This window comes from Pseudorasbora parva, chromosome 15 (genome assembly GCF_024679245.1).
Source record: "Pseudorasbora parva isolate DD20220531a chromosome 15, ASM2467924v1, whole genome shotgun sequence".
Lineage (NCBI taxonomy): Eukaryota > Metazoa > Chordata > Actinopteri > Cypriniformes > Gobionidae > Pseudorasbora > Pseudorasbora parva.
Genome location: NC_090186.1, coordinates 31,659,764 through 31,677,134, shown reverse-complemented (window position 1 = coordinate 31,677,134; position 17,371 = coordinate 31,659,764). Strand labels below are relative to the sequence as shown.

Sequence of the window (17,371 nt, the reverse complement as noted above, 5' to 3'; positions counted from 1 at the left end):
TATGTGCAGAAGCACATTCTCTACTCTCCCACTCAAACACGCACGCACAGAAAGATGTAGTCAACAAGGCTTTGATGGTTTTGTCAGTAAAATAGTTTAGCCACTTTAAGGCTACATGACATTTCTTACTAGCGAGGTAATAAAGGCGCTGTTCTTACGGTTTCATATTAGCAGACGCTGCTGCCGAAAACTGTTGAAAGAGATGCACAGACTGGGGTTATTCACATACGCTCGCTTTTTCTCTCTAATGACTCACTTCATTAATGACTGCTTTATTAGTCTGCTATCAGTAATCCTCTGTTACTAGCTCTAAAATGACGTTTTGGAATTAGCAATGGAGGCTTGGTTTTAGATGCGTAAGAAAGTGTTTCAAGGACAAAACCTGACAAATGTCTGGAAAAAATTCATCTGAACAATGTTTTGAGGTGTGGTAACCATATTAAAAGCAGAATAACTGACTCCGGGTCATTGAATTATCAGAAAAATAATACACAACCGAGGTGGTACTGCGGTCAAGACGCGAAGCAGTCCATCGTCAATTATTCCTTACTTTTAAAATAAAGCTTTTTTATTTAAAAAATTTTATTTTACAGTTTAACTCCTTAATATTTTAGTGGAAACGTGAATTTTTTTCAGGATTGTTTGATAAATAGAACAGCATTTATTTGAAATAGAATTTTTATAAATGTAGTTAGTGTCATTTTTCATTAATACAATACATCATTGCTGAATTGAAATATATATATTTTTAATTTATATATATTAAATAGATATATTACTATAGTAATACTAATATATATTACTATACTGTAAACTATAATTACCTTCTGCACAAAGAAGAAACCAACTTCAAAATTGTACAATTTGCCTCTTCACACAGAAAAATAGAAGTGCAAACAAGTATCAAGTGAAGAGCTGACAGTCGTTGAAACTTAAACTATAGCTTCTGGTTCCTCCAAAATTTGAACTTTTTCTCCATTGTCTTTGCAAGGCTGAAGCACCTCCTCGACTTCAATAACCTCGATTACCAGATCACGGATCTCCTTCACACACCCCAGGGGCCTGGTTTCATCCTCTAAGTATGAAGACTGGGTTTCTGATGCTTTTTCTGAAAGATTCATAACTTTGTCTGTGAACTCTTTATTGATATCTCCAGCTTCTGCGTCTTCAATAGATACGCAAACGGCCATTGGATATGTGCTTTCATCACGTATCTGTGCTTTAATCTGGGCTGCTACATCTGACGAAACCGCTACCTTGCTGTTGCCCTCCGTTTCAGCAGGGTCACCACCAGGGGTTTTCATGCAGATCAGACTGATTGCTGTTGTGGGGTTATTAGCAAAGTCTGAAAAAGTTGCATCACCTTCTTTTGGTGAATTACAAGTGCCAGACCTTTCTGTGGCTTCTGTTACCGTAATAACAGGGGTGTGTAGGACATCACTGGGGATTGTGGTAGTTATGACTTCTGGTTTGGTCTCAGCTGACGTATTCAAGGTTGATGTTTCATCAGTGGCAAATACATCGTCACTGCTCTCCTCTAAGAGTGTCCTGTTTTCACCCTTATTGATTTTTTCCATGAAAGGGAGAGTTTGGCTCAGTGTGCTACTTTCTGATCTTAGCGAGTGTACAGTCACAGATTTGTTTGCTGTCATGCCGTTGCCCAGCAGCGGGGAGGGCGGCAGTGGCGTACGCAGGCTCGGGGAGGTATTTAAGTGTCCTGGGCTGCTGGGTGCAGATCCCGGGGGAGTGAAGGACAGGCTGGACACACTGAAGTTGTATCTGCTCTCTGTCATCAGGTTGAACTTCTTCATGCTGGCAGCCTCCTTGACCACTGCCAATCAAAAACACAAATCAGATTTGAGAATGCTTTCGGCAAATCAAAATGAGTAATAATTTCATGTTCTTTGGGATTGGTGTATATATATATATATATATATATATATATATATATATATATATATATATATATATATATATATATGGTGGCCCTAAAATGTATTAGGACAGTCTTCTCTATCTTTTAACCAGTGGGCTTAAGGGGATTTAAAGGAAGGGGTATAATGCTATTTCATGCATTTCATGAAAATATTTTCACGTTTTTTACACTGTTAAACACTTGGATTTCCACGCTAAACATGGCCAAAGTTTTTTTTTTTTAAATAAGTTAGACATTTGGAGTATATCTGTGCCAAAAATGCTGCAAAAAAGTTTTTTTTCAGGTATGGGTGTATGTGACGTCAACAACGGCCGAAATTCCTTGAGCGGGCACTTCTCCCGTAATGGGTGTGCACACACATCGACCAGAGCGAGAGAGCAAAAGCACACCCATCAACTCTTTGCTCTGCTTTAAGGAAGTTGTCGGCTGCGCTGCACAGGTCACAGGACTTCACGAAATCAACAATGTCACCAAAGAAGTGTGTTTTTGGTTGTCTGTTCAGCTTCCCAAAGAACCCAGCGTTAAGAGGACAGTGGATGAAGTTTTTTTTTACGGAGATGCAACAGAGTAGCGCAAGTATTTTTGTTCGTTCGTTGCATTTCAACTCTGGATTTGCAGACCTTCTAATGCTGAAAGATGGAGCTGTCCCAAAAAGAAAAGGTTCACGGTCATGCGTTGGAACTGCAAGCGGAGAGTAAAACTGCTTCAAATGTCTATGTTTTTGGCTATTGGTGGAGCTTGTGATTCTTTAGCACCGCCCACACGATATGCCTCCAGCCACTCGGTTTTATCCGGAAAGACTCAGTACAGCGTATCTGTCTTTTATAAATATGATAAAATTAAAGAAATATCGGTGATATGAAGGAGGCAGTACTACTCTATAGGTACTCAAGATTGTGTGACAACTGGAAAAGACCCCCCAAACACTACCATTCAAAAGATATGATTGAATTTTTTTAACAAAAGTTCTGTGTGACAACTGGAAAAGACCCCCCAAACACTACCATTCAAAAGATATGATTGAATTTTTTTAACAAAAGTTCTGTATGCTTACCAATACTACATTTACTTTTACATTTTTAAACATTACCACTTAAAATAATCATATTATTTGGATATATATATTAAATGTAAATTAATCTTGTGATGTAAAGCTAATATTACTTCAGTGTCATGTGATCCTTCAGAAGTCGTGCTGATATGCTGATTTGGTGCTCAAGAAACATTTATTACTTTTTTAAATGTTGAAAACAGATGTGGTGCTTAATATTTTTTTGTGGAAACCATCATACATTTGTTTTCAGGATTCTTTAACAGAAATCTTTTTTAATAATGTAAAAGTCTTGAGTCTTACTTTTAATCAATTTAATGCATCTTAGCTGAATAAAAGTATTCATTTCCCTTTAAACATTTTGTAAATTAATTTCCTTTAAAAAAAAATAATTGTGCCAATTTATTTTAAACAATTTTGTTTGATTTGACTTTGTTATATAGACATTTATATTTTGTGAGTGTCTAACTCATTTTGCGGCCACTGTATGTGAATGTGCTTACATCATACTCAAAAATAAAATAAAATAGTGCTTTATACTAAATAAAGCCTAATATCAATAACATCTTTGTGAGACAAATTTGAATATTTTTAATTTTTTTGCTTTATACTTAGTTAATAATGGCTAATATCAATAACATCTTTGGGAGACATACCCTGCGTCCCAATTCGCATACTATCAATCCTAAATAGTATTCGAAAATAGAATTAGTATGTCCCAAATCGTAGTATGTTGAAAAGAGTATTCCAAAGATTCCCGGATGGTTTACTATTTCTGGTCTGAATTCGAAGTATGGATCGATGGGCACTCTAACGGCTGATATTGCACACAACCCATTGTGAGTTGGACGAGGATTCGATTAGAACTACAAACGCGGATAAAAAGCGTTAAAAAACTACAAACATGACGGATGTGCGAGTCAGACGGTTAAGTAGAGAAGTTTAGATAAAGGGGTTTGAGTGACCAACTATCAATATTTAATTTTTTAATGACACGTTTGGCCATTAACTTTTAAATGCATCATTATATTTAAACTGCAAACACATAAGGAGTCTCTGACCCACAAAGACCCACACATGGCAGATCAACGAGCGGCTACATTTCTCTCCGATACGGTAGGAGATTAAACTGAATGTGGAGGATTTGAACTGTGTCGAATCTGACGATGATTGACAGGGCAGATAAACGGTGATGGGATGCGCGTAACTAAGCGACAGTCCGTTAAAGATGGCGAAGTAGTATGTCCTGAAGCTTGCATACTTTTCTGCTACACACTCAAAAGTATATACTTTTTCTTCACAAAAAGAGTACATACTTTTAGGACGTAGTATAAGTAGGCGAATTGTGACGCAGCAATAGTCTTGTGATCATGTGACATACCCATGCTGACGTCCTTTTCCAGTATCTGTTGGATAATGTCCTCATACACGTCTTCCACACTGATGAAGTTTGAATAATCGGCAAATATGTATTGCTCAAATTTAGGTAGTTCCTAAAAGTACATTTTGAGAAAAGACTTGTCTATTAGGGGATATCAAACATATATGGCATGTATATTTAAGCTGTTAGTGCTCGTATTCATCGGTCATTATGCGACTGATCTCAGATGTACCTCTTTGAAGGATGGGGCCAGATGCTTCTTGATGCTGGGTAGAGTGATGTTGATCAAAGCCTCTTGGAGGATCCTTTTTCTCACTGTGCTGCTGTCATAGTCGAATTGCTGTAGGACAAGGGTGAACTAAATTAAGCAATCTGACACTGCCATGTGTTTGTGTTAGTAAATGGAAAGTTATATGCATACCTTCAGAACCCTGCTTGAAGCCTTTTGCATAGCCATCTTAAGGTTGATCGATGGGTCCTCCAGAGCCTTTCGCACGTGCAGCTCAAATGTGTACTCTAGATTCTCCATCAGCTAAAACAATCACACAACAAACACGCTTCAGATCAATCACAGTAAGACAATAAAGTGTATACAGGCAATTTAGAAAGGAGTTGGCTTCTTGGTTTTGCAGTTTTGGGTACCTGTTTTAAGTCTATCTCTGTGTTGTTCGCCAAACCTTTGGTGCAATAGTTGAAGGTTTGCTGTAGCTCTTGGACGTGATCTGCCAGCCCACTCACTTTCTCATAACAGCACTGGAAATTAGCTTTACTCATCCTAAACATAGCCTTAAGAAAGAGAGCTGTTTTACTATAAAGGCTATTATTAATATTTCAAAACATATAAGTAAATGGAATATAATGCACAAGTTGTATGGACTTTCGTTTTCTTAGCTCCTCTCACCTGTCGGAGTTCCTCCTTCTGGTCAGCATCCTCAAAGTCCTGACAGAGCTGTTCCATCATGCTCTCACTCAACTCCCGGGCCTCTGTGAAGCCCAGGCTGATGGGCCCCATCACTTCCTCCAAGATGGCCGGCAGGTAAGGCTGCACCTGTTCTGTGCAGTATTTGGTTGCTGGCTCAGCTACTATAGCTACCCAGATTGAGAGAGTAAAAATATGGTTCAGTACATAGACTCAGATATGAGTTAAACTATGGAAAACACCCACATATACTGTCATTTTTACAACAGTAACTGAGGCCAAAAGACATCTTGCAGTTGAACTTTATTTTGCAGTGTTTGTTACATATGTTACATGTACTTACAGTGGTAATAACAGTAAATTATGCATAATTACATGCAACTATCCCTAAACCAAGCCCTATTCTTAACCCTATAGTAAGTACATGTAGTTAAATAATATTACTCTGAACTTGGATGTATAATAATTACCCTGCAACAAGTACACCTTAAAATATAGTGTAGCCCATCTTGCTTTACTGATGGACATTTAAATGAAATATACATTTTGTGAGATTTTTTATTTTATTTTATATTTATATATACATACACTGTTCAAAAGTTTGGAATCGATAAGATGTCTTTTATACTCTCGTGTTCACCAAAGGATGCATTTATTAGATCATAAATACAATAAAATTGTAATATTGTGAAATTAAAATGTTTTACTAAACTTACAAATATTTATTAAAACGACTATTTTCTATTTTAATTAGGGCTGGGCAAGTTATCGCGTTAACGCATTAATTAATTAACGCGGACAATTATTTTATCGCGCATTAACGTAGTTATTTATTATTATATTGAAAGGCCTTTGCTCACTGCCTCTGAATACACATACAGACAAACCATTGGTCACAGGAGAATACACGGCTGTCTGTAGCCAAAGCCAAGGGCCTGACTTTCTTTGTCTGGGATAAATGGGACAAATAAAATATAAAAATAACCAGAAACGTGAGAATGATTCAGATTTTTTTGTTGTTTTTATTATATTCAATGTAAACAGCGAGCGATGAGTGTATCTCTGCCTCTGGTACGTTAACAAGTCGCGTTGAGGCTCGCGCTGCCTGTGTCTTTGTCTTTGTGAGACATTCGTGCAGAAATCAAAACAATTGAGCAGCAATATAAACTCACAGAAGAAACATACTGGGGTAAAACTGAGCTTTTTGTAGTTGTTGATATTTATGATTTATGATGTTGTTAATAACACAAGTCGATCGCAATTGTGAATTGTGTAGCATGAATGGTGTAGCCTAGTTCAATAAACAAGTAGCCTAATAAATATAAAGTTACTTACATTTTAGATCCAAACACTCAGTGCGGTGTTTTGTTACTAAATGATTCAGCATTTTGAATGAATCATTTGAATAAACGACTCAATGACTTACTTATGAAGACGATCCCTTGCTGCCCCCTATTGGCGGTTATGTTTAAAAGTATGGTTGCATGTTTTATTATCTTATAACATTATTTATTGCAGCTGTATTTTTTAGAGTTTAAGTTATTTAATTTGATTGGTAACTGCCTATAGTGTTTTTACTATTATAACTGAATTATTAATCAAATCTAAGAATTTAACATGAAAGATGATGCATACATTTAATACGATTTTAAAAAATGGCCTTTATAAAATTAAATAACGCCCTGGGGTGAATATCACAAATATGCAGATTTAAGTCGGCCTATGTAAAAGCTGACAGAACACTGATGAGAATATTACTACAGAATCAATATATGTATACCACCAATTTAATTTAATTTGATTAAATTGATATTTACAAGAAATATTATAACTGTTACTAACTTTTACCTGCTGTAAAAAGCACCTTATTTGTTTAAAGTGTTTGCAAACCATATGTTATTGCACTTTTGTTCATTTAGCAGCACTTTTGTATTCATTATTGAATTTTGCGCATACTGCGATTAATCACAGAAAATCACGCGATTAATCACGATTAAACATTTTAATCGTTGCCCAGCTCTAATTTTAATAATAAATTCAAATACAAATCATTCCTGTTACTGTTCCTTCCTCCAGTCTTCAGTGTCACATGATCTTTCAAAAATCATTGTAATATGCCGATTTAGTGCTCAAGAAACATTTCTTATTATTATAAATGCTGACATTTGTGCTTCTTTATATTTTCGTGGAAAGCATGCATATTTTCAGGATTAATTTGATCATAATGTTAATTGCTTCATTAAAGTATTAATTTCTTGTTTCTTTTTTTCTATGTGAACGGTAGTGTACACTGTGTTATAGTACATTTTTGGCAAGTGAATTTCAAGGCTCTTAAACCTTAAAATTGACAGATATTTAGTGTACCTCTGAGTTTGCCCTCCAGGAAAGCTCTTGAGCAGGCGATCTGGTCCATGTTAGAGCGCATGAGCGCCTCCTGCTGTTTTGCCATTTCTTTGCACTCCTCCTTCAGTGTGGTCAGCCATTGCAGTAGATGCTCTTGCAGCAGGAAATAAGCAGTTTCAACTGTCTATGAGACAAATGGCAGGGATAAATCATTTAATAACTGTTACATAAGTGTCCTCTTAATCATTCTTTGCTTCTCAGAGATGAATTTGTCTGTCCATAATCACAGCTATGGAATGTAATGTGTTTCTGGTATGTTTCTTCTTTGTCCCACCCTTTAGGACATTTCTGGCCTCCCTGGCCTAAAGCTATTTGGGTGTGGGGCATCCTACATGCAAGCCAATATCACACACCCAAGTTTGAAGTATCAAGGGTAGGTTCTGGAGAAACCCAATGCCATAACAATCTGTACAATCACTATTGTGGAAAAACAGGACAGGAAAGAGACACACCGCAAACCACACTCTTCTCTTGTCTGCCCTCTTGCTCTTCATACATGACTGCAGTTCGTTTTCCAGATAGGGCATTAAGTCCTCCATGAATAGATTTGCAAGACCCTAAACACACACAAACACAGATTCAGAAATATTACACATACATCTGTAGCTAAACAAGACTTAATAAACATTGAGCGCAAACACTGCAGCGCTAAACCACTACGTGGCACGGTATATTTTATGTAAACTTAAACCACAGACTAGACTGAGTATGTTTACCTAGAAACACAAAATCAATCAGACCTGCCTTCATTCATTTCTCCAACACGATCCAAATTGTATTTAAAGGATTAGTTCACTTTAAAGTGAAAATTAACTCATGATTCACTCACCCTGAAGCCATCCTAGGTGTATATGACTTTCTTCTTTCTAATCAACAAAATCAGAGCTATATTAATAAATATCCTGATAGATCTCCCAGCCTTTCACTTTTCAAAGCGTTTACACTACGTTCTAGTGATACGTTGTGGGAGACATTTAAGCTTTTTCCGTAAGTTGAATACGGAAGCTAGATATTTTACTTTAAATAATTACTTTACTTTTAAATATGGATGTTTTAATTGCACAAAACCCATCAATTTGCTTCAGAAGGCATTTATTAATGGATAATATAACTGGACTGGATAGATGGATGCATTTTTTTAAGCTCCACACTCAATAGATCCCGTCACTGCCTTTATAAAGCTTGGAAGCATCAGAATATTTATTAATATAACTCTGATTGTGTTCATCAGAAAGAAGAAAGTCATATACACCTAGGATGGCTTATGGAGTAAATTTTTATTTTCAAGTGAACTACTCTTAACAGACTAATAATTACTACAGACTACAGATTCTGAAACCACTGCCGCTTCAATATACTTATAATTTACAACCAAAAAATTAATCAATATCCTTCCTCCTATCTTATGATGATTTCTAATGATTCTTTCCAGTTATTATATTATTTAATCAAGAGAACCACTGATTGTTTCTTGTTTCTTTATATATGTTTTCTAAAGTTTGTATTTGGTCTCTGAGGAGTGACTGAGGGTCTGGCCTAGGGATGTGTGATGTGTCTCTAAACACTTGATAGCAGAACATGTTGTCGTGTGTTTGGATTTAGGATGTATCACACACCCGTAACATGCCTGGAGTGCAGTAACAGTGCTTACTCCATTAGCCCGGCTTCCAGAGATGAAATATGGATTGGTCTTTCATTTTTATTATATTTTATTATTTTTATATTTATTTACCATGACTGTCCACTTTCTCTGAGCCATTCAGAATCATTCAACTTGCAGTAATGACATGGCTAGACCTTGAAAACAGTATAGCTGTTGACTTGTGGGACTTGAAGCTGGCTTCTGTTGATGAGACTGCAAACTATTCTTCAGTCATTTGTTTTCTTTAATTAATTGCACTCCAGACTCTTAAACTTATCCTCTAAAATGGTAACAATATCAATAATGAAATACTAAAGCAATGAGCCTCTTGTTAAAAAAGTGTTAAAATTATTTTACCCCCTTACCCTTAATTCAAGCACTGAAATGTATCAAACAGTTTTAGGAAACTGCAGTGAAAGTATGATAAAAGAAACCAAAAAATTAATTGTTCAATGTATTTTAAATATAGAGAATGTAACATTTATATAAAAATGTATATGATATATTAATTTATATAATATTATATATAATGTATAATTATAAAATAAATAATAAAAAATATTTTTACGTAATAATGTAAAATAAATATTTAAATAAATAAAAACAACTTTGTTTTATTACTTTAATTTGTACAAAAATAAGTAATTAAAAAAAAAAAATAACTCCAGCTGCTGTTTATGTTTGCCAGAATTATCCATTTTATTAACGTACTGATACCGAAAATATTTTATAATTTTTTACATATTGTTCATACTGGGAGGGTCAGAACACTTCATGGTACATATGTTGCTCTCTCAGAAGTACCTTCTTCTAGAAGAAAGTTATAAAATATGTGTGAAATGCACTGCCAAACGTGATGTTTCAATAGTTCATTGTCACGTTGGCTTTAACAGATGAAACTACAGTACAGAGTGAAACTGCCTGTGTGCAGCATTATTCAGATTCCTCGCTCTCTGCCCTGATGTAACAGCGTGTGACTTAGGGTTTTGGAGATTGATTATAGATAATACAAAAATAATGTATGTATTATATAACAGTAAAAAATATGAGGTGTATTCTTATTCCATTTAGTGAGGAAACCATTAAATGATTTGGGATGAATGTCTAATTATACCAAAAAAGGGCAAGTTTTGCAACTTGGTTCCGCCCATTTAGAAATGCTAAAGATTGTCATAACTGTCACCTTGAATGACTAAACATGTCAATTACCTTACCTAACCCTTACTTAGGATTTTGTTTTAGAACAATGTTCTACATTTCAAAAGCTAGAACATTCCATGCCACACTAGAAAAATGAATGCTAACTATTTTGAACAGAAAATAGTTTGGGTTTCTGAACATGCTGTCAATGTGAATCAGCACATACCGTAAGTGGAAGGACACCTACCCGCACATCACTGCCTATGAGCATATCCCATGATTCATACTGGCCATTCTCCTGCCTATAGAGCTGAAAGGCTTTGAGGAAAGCTTTAACCTCACACGTCTTCTTCTTGAGAAAATCTGTTGAATAGACCAAATGTTTTCCATTTAAATATAAGCTGATATATTTCTTTACACCACAGCTTCCACTGGGTTACACCATTGTAAACTCCTAGTATGATTTTATTCCAGTAAAAGTGATACCTTTGTTCTGGTGGCGAATGCAGTCAGATAAGATGGAGATGAATTCGGTTTGAGAGTCTTCATTTCGGAAACAGAAATAGGAATCTCGGCGATATGGAAGTCTAAGATAAACTGGGAAATCCCCTGGCATGTCCGCCACAGAGGGTGCGAAATCCTCCTGGACATCTGCATCACAACACACACAATCACATTTTACTCCATTATGTCAATACACCATTATGTTTATGTATAAAACTTATGTATTATGGTCTTCATAAACCTTTTCAGTAAATAATTGAGGATCAAAAACAAAATTCTTAAGTAATACATGGATTAATAGTTCACAATAATAAAGGATATCAATTTTGATTGTATGCTAAGTTTAAATGGGGTTTAAAAGACAATATTCAGTAATATTTAGATTCAACTGCACTTAAGACTTTTGCATATTGCAAATATTGTATAATATCCATTATATAAATCAATTCCTATTTCTGCTATATAAACAAATGTGACTTGACTTAAAGGGATAGTTCATTCAAAAATTAAAAATCTGTCATCATTTACTTACCCTCAAGTTGTTCCATACAGGTTAACACAGGTTTGGAACAACTTGAGAAGAAGTTAATGACAGACTTTTCATGAACTATCCCTTTAAAAACAAGCACATTTATGCCACATAGCATGTGTGATTGAGCCCCACACTAATAATGAAAAGACTGTCTACCCAGCTAACAGGGAACGCTTTCAGAAATTTGGTCTGGCTGAAAAGGTCTCTCAAAATAATGAACAAATGTTATTCCAGTAACATTAATATAATGTTTGTTCAAAGTTATGTGGTCTTTAATAATATTTTCAAAACAGTAGCACAAAAACATTAATAGAACCGTACGTAACTTTTTGAAGTTGGACATTTTGGTGTTCAAGTTGGTGTTTTGAATGTTCGGAGATTCATTTTGTATGAGTTTGTATCTTTGCTTCTTTATCAAACTTCAAACTTATGAGTTTGTATCTTTTTTTGAGTAAAGGGATTGTTCACACAAAAAATTATTTTTTTCATACACATTTACTCACCCTCAAGTTGTTCCAAACCTGCATGAGTTCCTTTATTCTTCCAAACATGTTGGTAATCAAACAGTTGAGCTGAAATTCATTGACTTCCATAGTAGAAAAAAAATGCTATGGAAGTCTATGGTGGGTGCTGTCAAGTGTCTGGTTACCAATTTTGTATATTTATATCTTCTTTTGCATTTAGCAGAAACTCATATGGGTTTGGAACAACCTGAGGATAATGGCAACATTTTTATTTTGGAGTGAACTATCCCACAGAGCAGGCCAGTACAACCTGGAGTTTATTAGCCTTGTGGCTGAATAAGTGTATAATTAGCCCACTTAAAAATGTATGCATGTACTCGTTTCATTTTACTCACTGTTAGTGCAAGGACAAGCCTGGTCAATCATTTCCATATATTTCTCTTCTGTAGTCAGAATGGTGCCTCCTGTAGGGATCAGTCTGTGTAGTGGTTGAGAACCTTTCAGAAACGCCTGCAGTAAAGCAAGTTAGTAGAGATGCTGAGGTTGGAAATGTTATCATTGCCTCAGTCAGCAAATGTACATTCTCAAATGCGGATATGGCTCATACCTTGTAGCTCTCGTGGCACTCCACGACGTAACAGGCACGTATCACAATATATCTCTCCTTCCACTTCCTGCCGTCATCAAAGTAACGGACACTCTCCTCATACAGCACCTTCCCGGACTCTGGAGTGGCCTGGGCAATTAAACATGTGTCCATTTTATAAGAATAAAGGAATACGTCTTTGTTAATTCCATAGGCCTATCCGAGATCTGATTCCTACCCGTTGTTTGAGTAACTGTGTGTGTTCATTTTTGCGTTGCTCAAGTTCATCTTGGATCTTGGACAGGTAAGCCAGAGAATACTGTTTCCTATAAATCGGTGCGAACTTCTTAAATTTCTCCTCCACTTGCCCTGCAAGACATCACAATGCTGAGGTCATTACGATGCATAAGTTTAACAAAATAACAAATAAAATAATTACAACAAATACTTGCTCAACACGAATTCAAATGGCATCTTATGCGTTGATCTAATTAACTTAGTCGCACTATCTATCATAGAATAACAGCTTTCTAAACAACATGCAACATCAGCTCAACCAATGCAGTCACGTGAGATTCAGTCATTGTCCAGTTCCATAGGTGACACTATGCTGAGAAGTCGCACACTTCACCTATGTTTAACAAAACCCAACTTTGTTATACATTTTTAGTATATTATATGCCAACGTGATACATTACAGCTGGAAGAATCAAAAGTATTTAAACATAAACGATATTTCAGGAAAGCTGTTCGACAACCTAACATTTCCTTCCTCTTCTTTTGCTTCTTTTTCCGTTGTCATAAGCTAGGCTACTGTTTTTTTTTTTTAATTTTTATTTATTAGTAAAACTTTTACAATAAGGCCCCATTAGTTAATGTTCATTAATGCATTAACTATCATTTACTAACAAAAAGCAATACATTTGTTACTTATTTATTCATCTTGGTTACTGTTCATTGTTATTCATATATTAGCTTAGGTCCATTAAATCATATTAACAGATAGGCCTTTTTAACTTTTTTTAATTAATGATAATTTCAGCATTTACTAATATACTTACTAGATAATAAAGCATATATTTTTTAAATGAATTCAATATTTAGCGCTTCGGCTGGGAAAGAATGCACCATCAATGTGTCCAAATATATAAAAACAGATTGCAGTACATCACCTAAAATTAGAAAAAAAAATCTGATACAAAATAGGCACAGGTCAAAAGTGAGTGGAGAGGAAATTGACAGTGCATTGCATTCTCTAAATGGGTTACTTGTGTTTTTCCTACCACATACAAAATTAGCTGAACAATGCTACTATTGTACTATCACTGCACCCACAGAATTTCCCACAGAAGTACCTCAGAAGTGTTCTGTTATTGTTTACATGTCAGAGACTATATATTCTAGTGCAGTGATTCTTATCCAAGAGGACTAAGAGGCCTCAGCAAACTTGAAAGGGGACCTGGTGTGTTTTTATAAAAATATTTAGTTATAAAAATAATAATTAATATCTAATTAAAATACATTAAAACTGCAGAAAATCAAAATGCAGGTCTGCAAAATGTAAACCAACATATTTATCAACACATTTTAACTTTTTTTTAGTTTGGGCTGAAGACTGTGTTATGACTAACATTCGGCCAATATTTGAAATACATTACAACTTCTCCTACTTATTTTTTAATACAGTGTCCCTGAAAAAGACTGAACTTTTAGATGTAACTCATACCAGAATGACCACTTGTAGAGGGTGTTATTCATGTTTTCAGAGTTTTACATTACGTTACAACTAAAGTTAGATCAAATCTGATAGCAACGGCTTTCGCTTCCATCATATTTCACAATGGAGTGAAAGTAACAAGCCGCTCTGTCATTTTCACTCACTCACCACTGTACATTACTTAACAGTCTTCTTAAAACTATTGTTTTGTGTGTATGAGAGATAGAGAGTCATTGTTTTGGAAGGAACTGTAGTTTGAGAATTCTTGAGCTCTGACATGTGAGATACTTTGCCTACCATAGAAGTTTGTGACATGGCATGACCTGCAAAGCCAGTTCTGTATGAACATACCTCAACACAGACATCATCACACTCCAGCAACACTTCAACAAGAGTGCAAGGTTGAAAAGGGAATGTCCGTAAACACTTTTACATGTGTTTGTGAGAGTTAATCCTTGACAATGAGCAGCTGTTGAACACAAACTTTCTTTTTACCTTAGGTGTGAAGTGACGGCTCTTGAGTTTACCATCTGCTCAGTCTCAGGAAGTGATCCCATTTGTTCCCCATGTGTTTCCATTACATAATTAACAGAATACTAAAACTAAAGTCACATCTGATTGATTTAAAGTGATAGTTCGCCCAAAAATGAAAATTCTGTCATAATTTTCTCATCCTTAAGTTGTTTCAAACCTGTATGAATTTCTTTCTTCTGCTGAACACAAAAGAAGATATTTTGAAAAATGTCATTAGACAAACAGTTAATAGGACCCCATTGACTTGCATAGTATTTGTTTCCCGTACTATGGAAGTCAATGACAGTTTGGTTACCCATATTCTTTGTTATACTTACATTGACCTTTTTAAGCTCCAAAAAAAAGGCATATTTTTCTGTGTGTGATTGTTGAACTAAAACATTATCCCTATTCAGGTGGTAATTGTTTCACGTGCTGTCGTAAGGTATTTTCATCATTTACAGGGGCTAGTCTGTGATTTTTATTGCTGTCTGAATCCAGAATGTCAGTGTTTTTCTCCCACCACCCACTCATATCCTTGCTTATTTCCGCTCATTTCCACATCTTCCTTTTTTTTTTAACAGGAGATTTAAATAATTAATAATGTCCTATTATTAAATTTAATAATGTCCTATTAAATAAATCTGTCTCTTCCGTGATACCCTGAAAATTTTGAATAATCCGATCTAATATGATTTCTGACCTGTAAGGTTGCCAGAATAATAATCTTACACGGTGTGTTAATAGGCCAGAGGAGAACTGGCACCCCGACTGAGTCTGGTTTCTCCCAAGGTTTATTTTTCTCCATCACGCCCTGATGGAGTTTTGGTTCCTTGCCACTGTCGCCTTTGGCTTGGCTTGCTCAGTTGGGGACACTAAAAATATGATTAAAGCTATTCAACTTATTATACAAATAAAATATATGAATTAGGTCTTATTTAATTCTATAAACTATAATACTGATCTGCCAACATTGTCGCTATATGATAAATTAAAATAAGCTGATAACATCACTGTTTTCTCCAGTACGACTGTACAGCCAAATCTAATTTTGTCGCAATACTATCCTGTTTGACACTGTGAAGCTGCTTTGACACAATCGTGATTGTAAAAGCGCTATATAAATAAAGTTGATTGATTGATTGATTGAAATTAAATATGATTTTATTCTTATTATTCCATACGACATTTTACAGCAGACAATCTTTCCACTAACCGAGCAGTGTTCCCAGGTTTGCAGGATCACAAAACTCGCTCCTCCACCGTGAATAAATCGGCCACCCGGATGCAGGCGTTTTATTACTGAGGTGGCATGCTAATTTATTTTTACGCATGTCCACATGAGAAACAATTACCGTCCAAATAGGGCTAAAGAAATTCAACTGGTGTCATTTGACAATATTTGCTAGTTAAAGCCATTGTTAGTTTGTAACAGAAACTATGATACTGTTAGAATGTACATCTATTCTAACAATATGTTTAAACGTTTATGTAGCTCAATTCAATGTGTTGTGATACTGTACTGCTTTTACATTAGGTTATGCACAGCAAAATACTATTGGAATTTTGCAAGTCTGAACCAAATATTCAGGAATTAGGGTTATAGTTTCAAAATCAGCCAATGAAAAAAAAAATCCTTATATGTTGACCATAGCAGTTACAATCTTTGGGAGCTGACAGTTCAGCAGTAACTTTTCCAAATTAAGTGATCACCTGTCATTTTCAGCCTCATGTGTTCCCGTTTCCGGACAAGGATCCTTTCATTAAAAATCTAATAATATACTCAGTGCTGCAATGCTCTCTTAGCATGTTTTGCCAGCTAACATCACTCGCTCTTTACAAACTACAGATGTGAATTGCAAACACTGATAGGGGTGTTTTTCAATTTGAGCGAATAGCCGAGCTGCTTGTAATCCTTTAATCTCTGACACACACCAAAAACCTCCACCCATATAGTTTGCAATGGCAAGAAGAAGACAACCAACAGGTTTGTGCCTCTTTCTTTTCAGGTGTGTGGGTTGAGTGCAGTGATCTAATGGATACTAATGATAGTCATTGACCAATGAGGCATTTACAAGTCCAAATTCAACAATATTTCCAACACTGAGTAAGCCATGTCATTTAGGACAATGCATCATCATTCTCTGCCCATATTCCTAGAATTAGGGAGAACATTTCAGCAACCTATTATTATTATTATTTAAAAGCATAAGGAAACAAAATGTCAGTATACAAACATAACTGCTATTTCACACTTCCACATTTCCAAACCACTTCATGACTTAGAATGAATGACCACAAAGTTCCTATACACATACCTTTTATGTAGTTGGATTTATTTTCATCCAGTAAGCTGGACGATGTTCCCATACTGCTCTGCTTAGTTCAGGTGAGCTCTCTTTTGCTCTGGTGAAGTTGATTCAGTGCCACTGTATTAACTACTGAGGGAGAATCTGAAAGTAGGTGTTATATTTCAGGACTGTGGGAGTGGCATGAATGAAACGGCTACACCGGGACACTCAAGGGCTGTCTTTTGAAAGGAGCGGTTTACCTAGACAACCTGTGATGCCCAAAATGCTGTCT

The 17,371-nt window shown here is 35.6% G+C and overlaps 1 protein-coding gene across 1 annotated transcript; it reads right to left on the bottom strand.

Moving 5' to 3' along the window:
• Positions 1-771: 771 nt before the first annotated feature.
• On the bottom strand, positions 772-17,218 carry niban1a (niban apoptosis regulator 1a). Its single transcript, XM_067418625.1, has 14 exons — positions 17,107-17,218; positions 12,797-12,927; positions 12,580-12,708; positions 12,368-12,482; positions 10,959-11,123; positions 10,720-10,835; positions 8,143-8,247; positions 7,652-7,814; positions 5,270-5,457; positions 5,011-5,154; positions 4,790-4,900; positions 4,601-4,708; positions 4,369-4,480; positions 772-1,831 (listed from the first exon to the last, which is right to left on the bottom strand). Exons 1-14 carry the CDS (start codon positions 17,156-17,158, stop codon positions 933-935), a joined length of 2,538 nt encoding a protein of 845 aa, XP_067274726.1. The 5' UTR covers positions 17,159-17,218; the 3' UTR covers positions 772-932.
• Between the last annotated feature and the right edge of the window lie 153 nt (positions 17,219-17,371).

Excerpts from the sequence above, each read along its gene's own strand:
- niban1a (XM_067418625.1), bottom strand. The coding sequence starts at position 17,158 with ATGGGAACATCGTCCAGCTTACTGGATGAAAATAAATCCAACTACATA. Across the intron at positions 12,928-17,106 it reads TAAATCCAACTACATAAAAG|GGCAAGTGGAGGAGAAATTT; the intron begins GTATGTGTATAG and ends GATGTCTTGCAG. Across the intron at positions 1,832-4,368 it reads GGAAAAGGACGTCAGCATGG|TGGTCAAGGAGGCTGCCAGC; the intron begins GTATGTCACATG and ends TTTGATTGGCAG.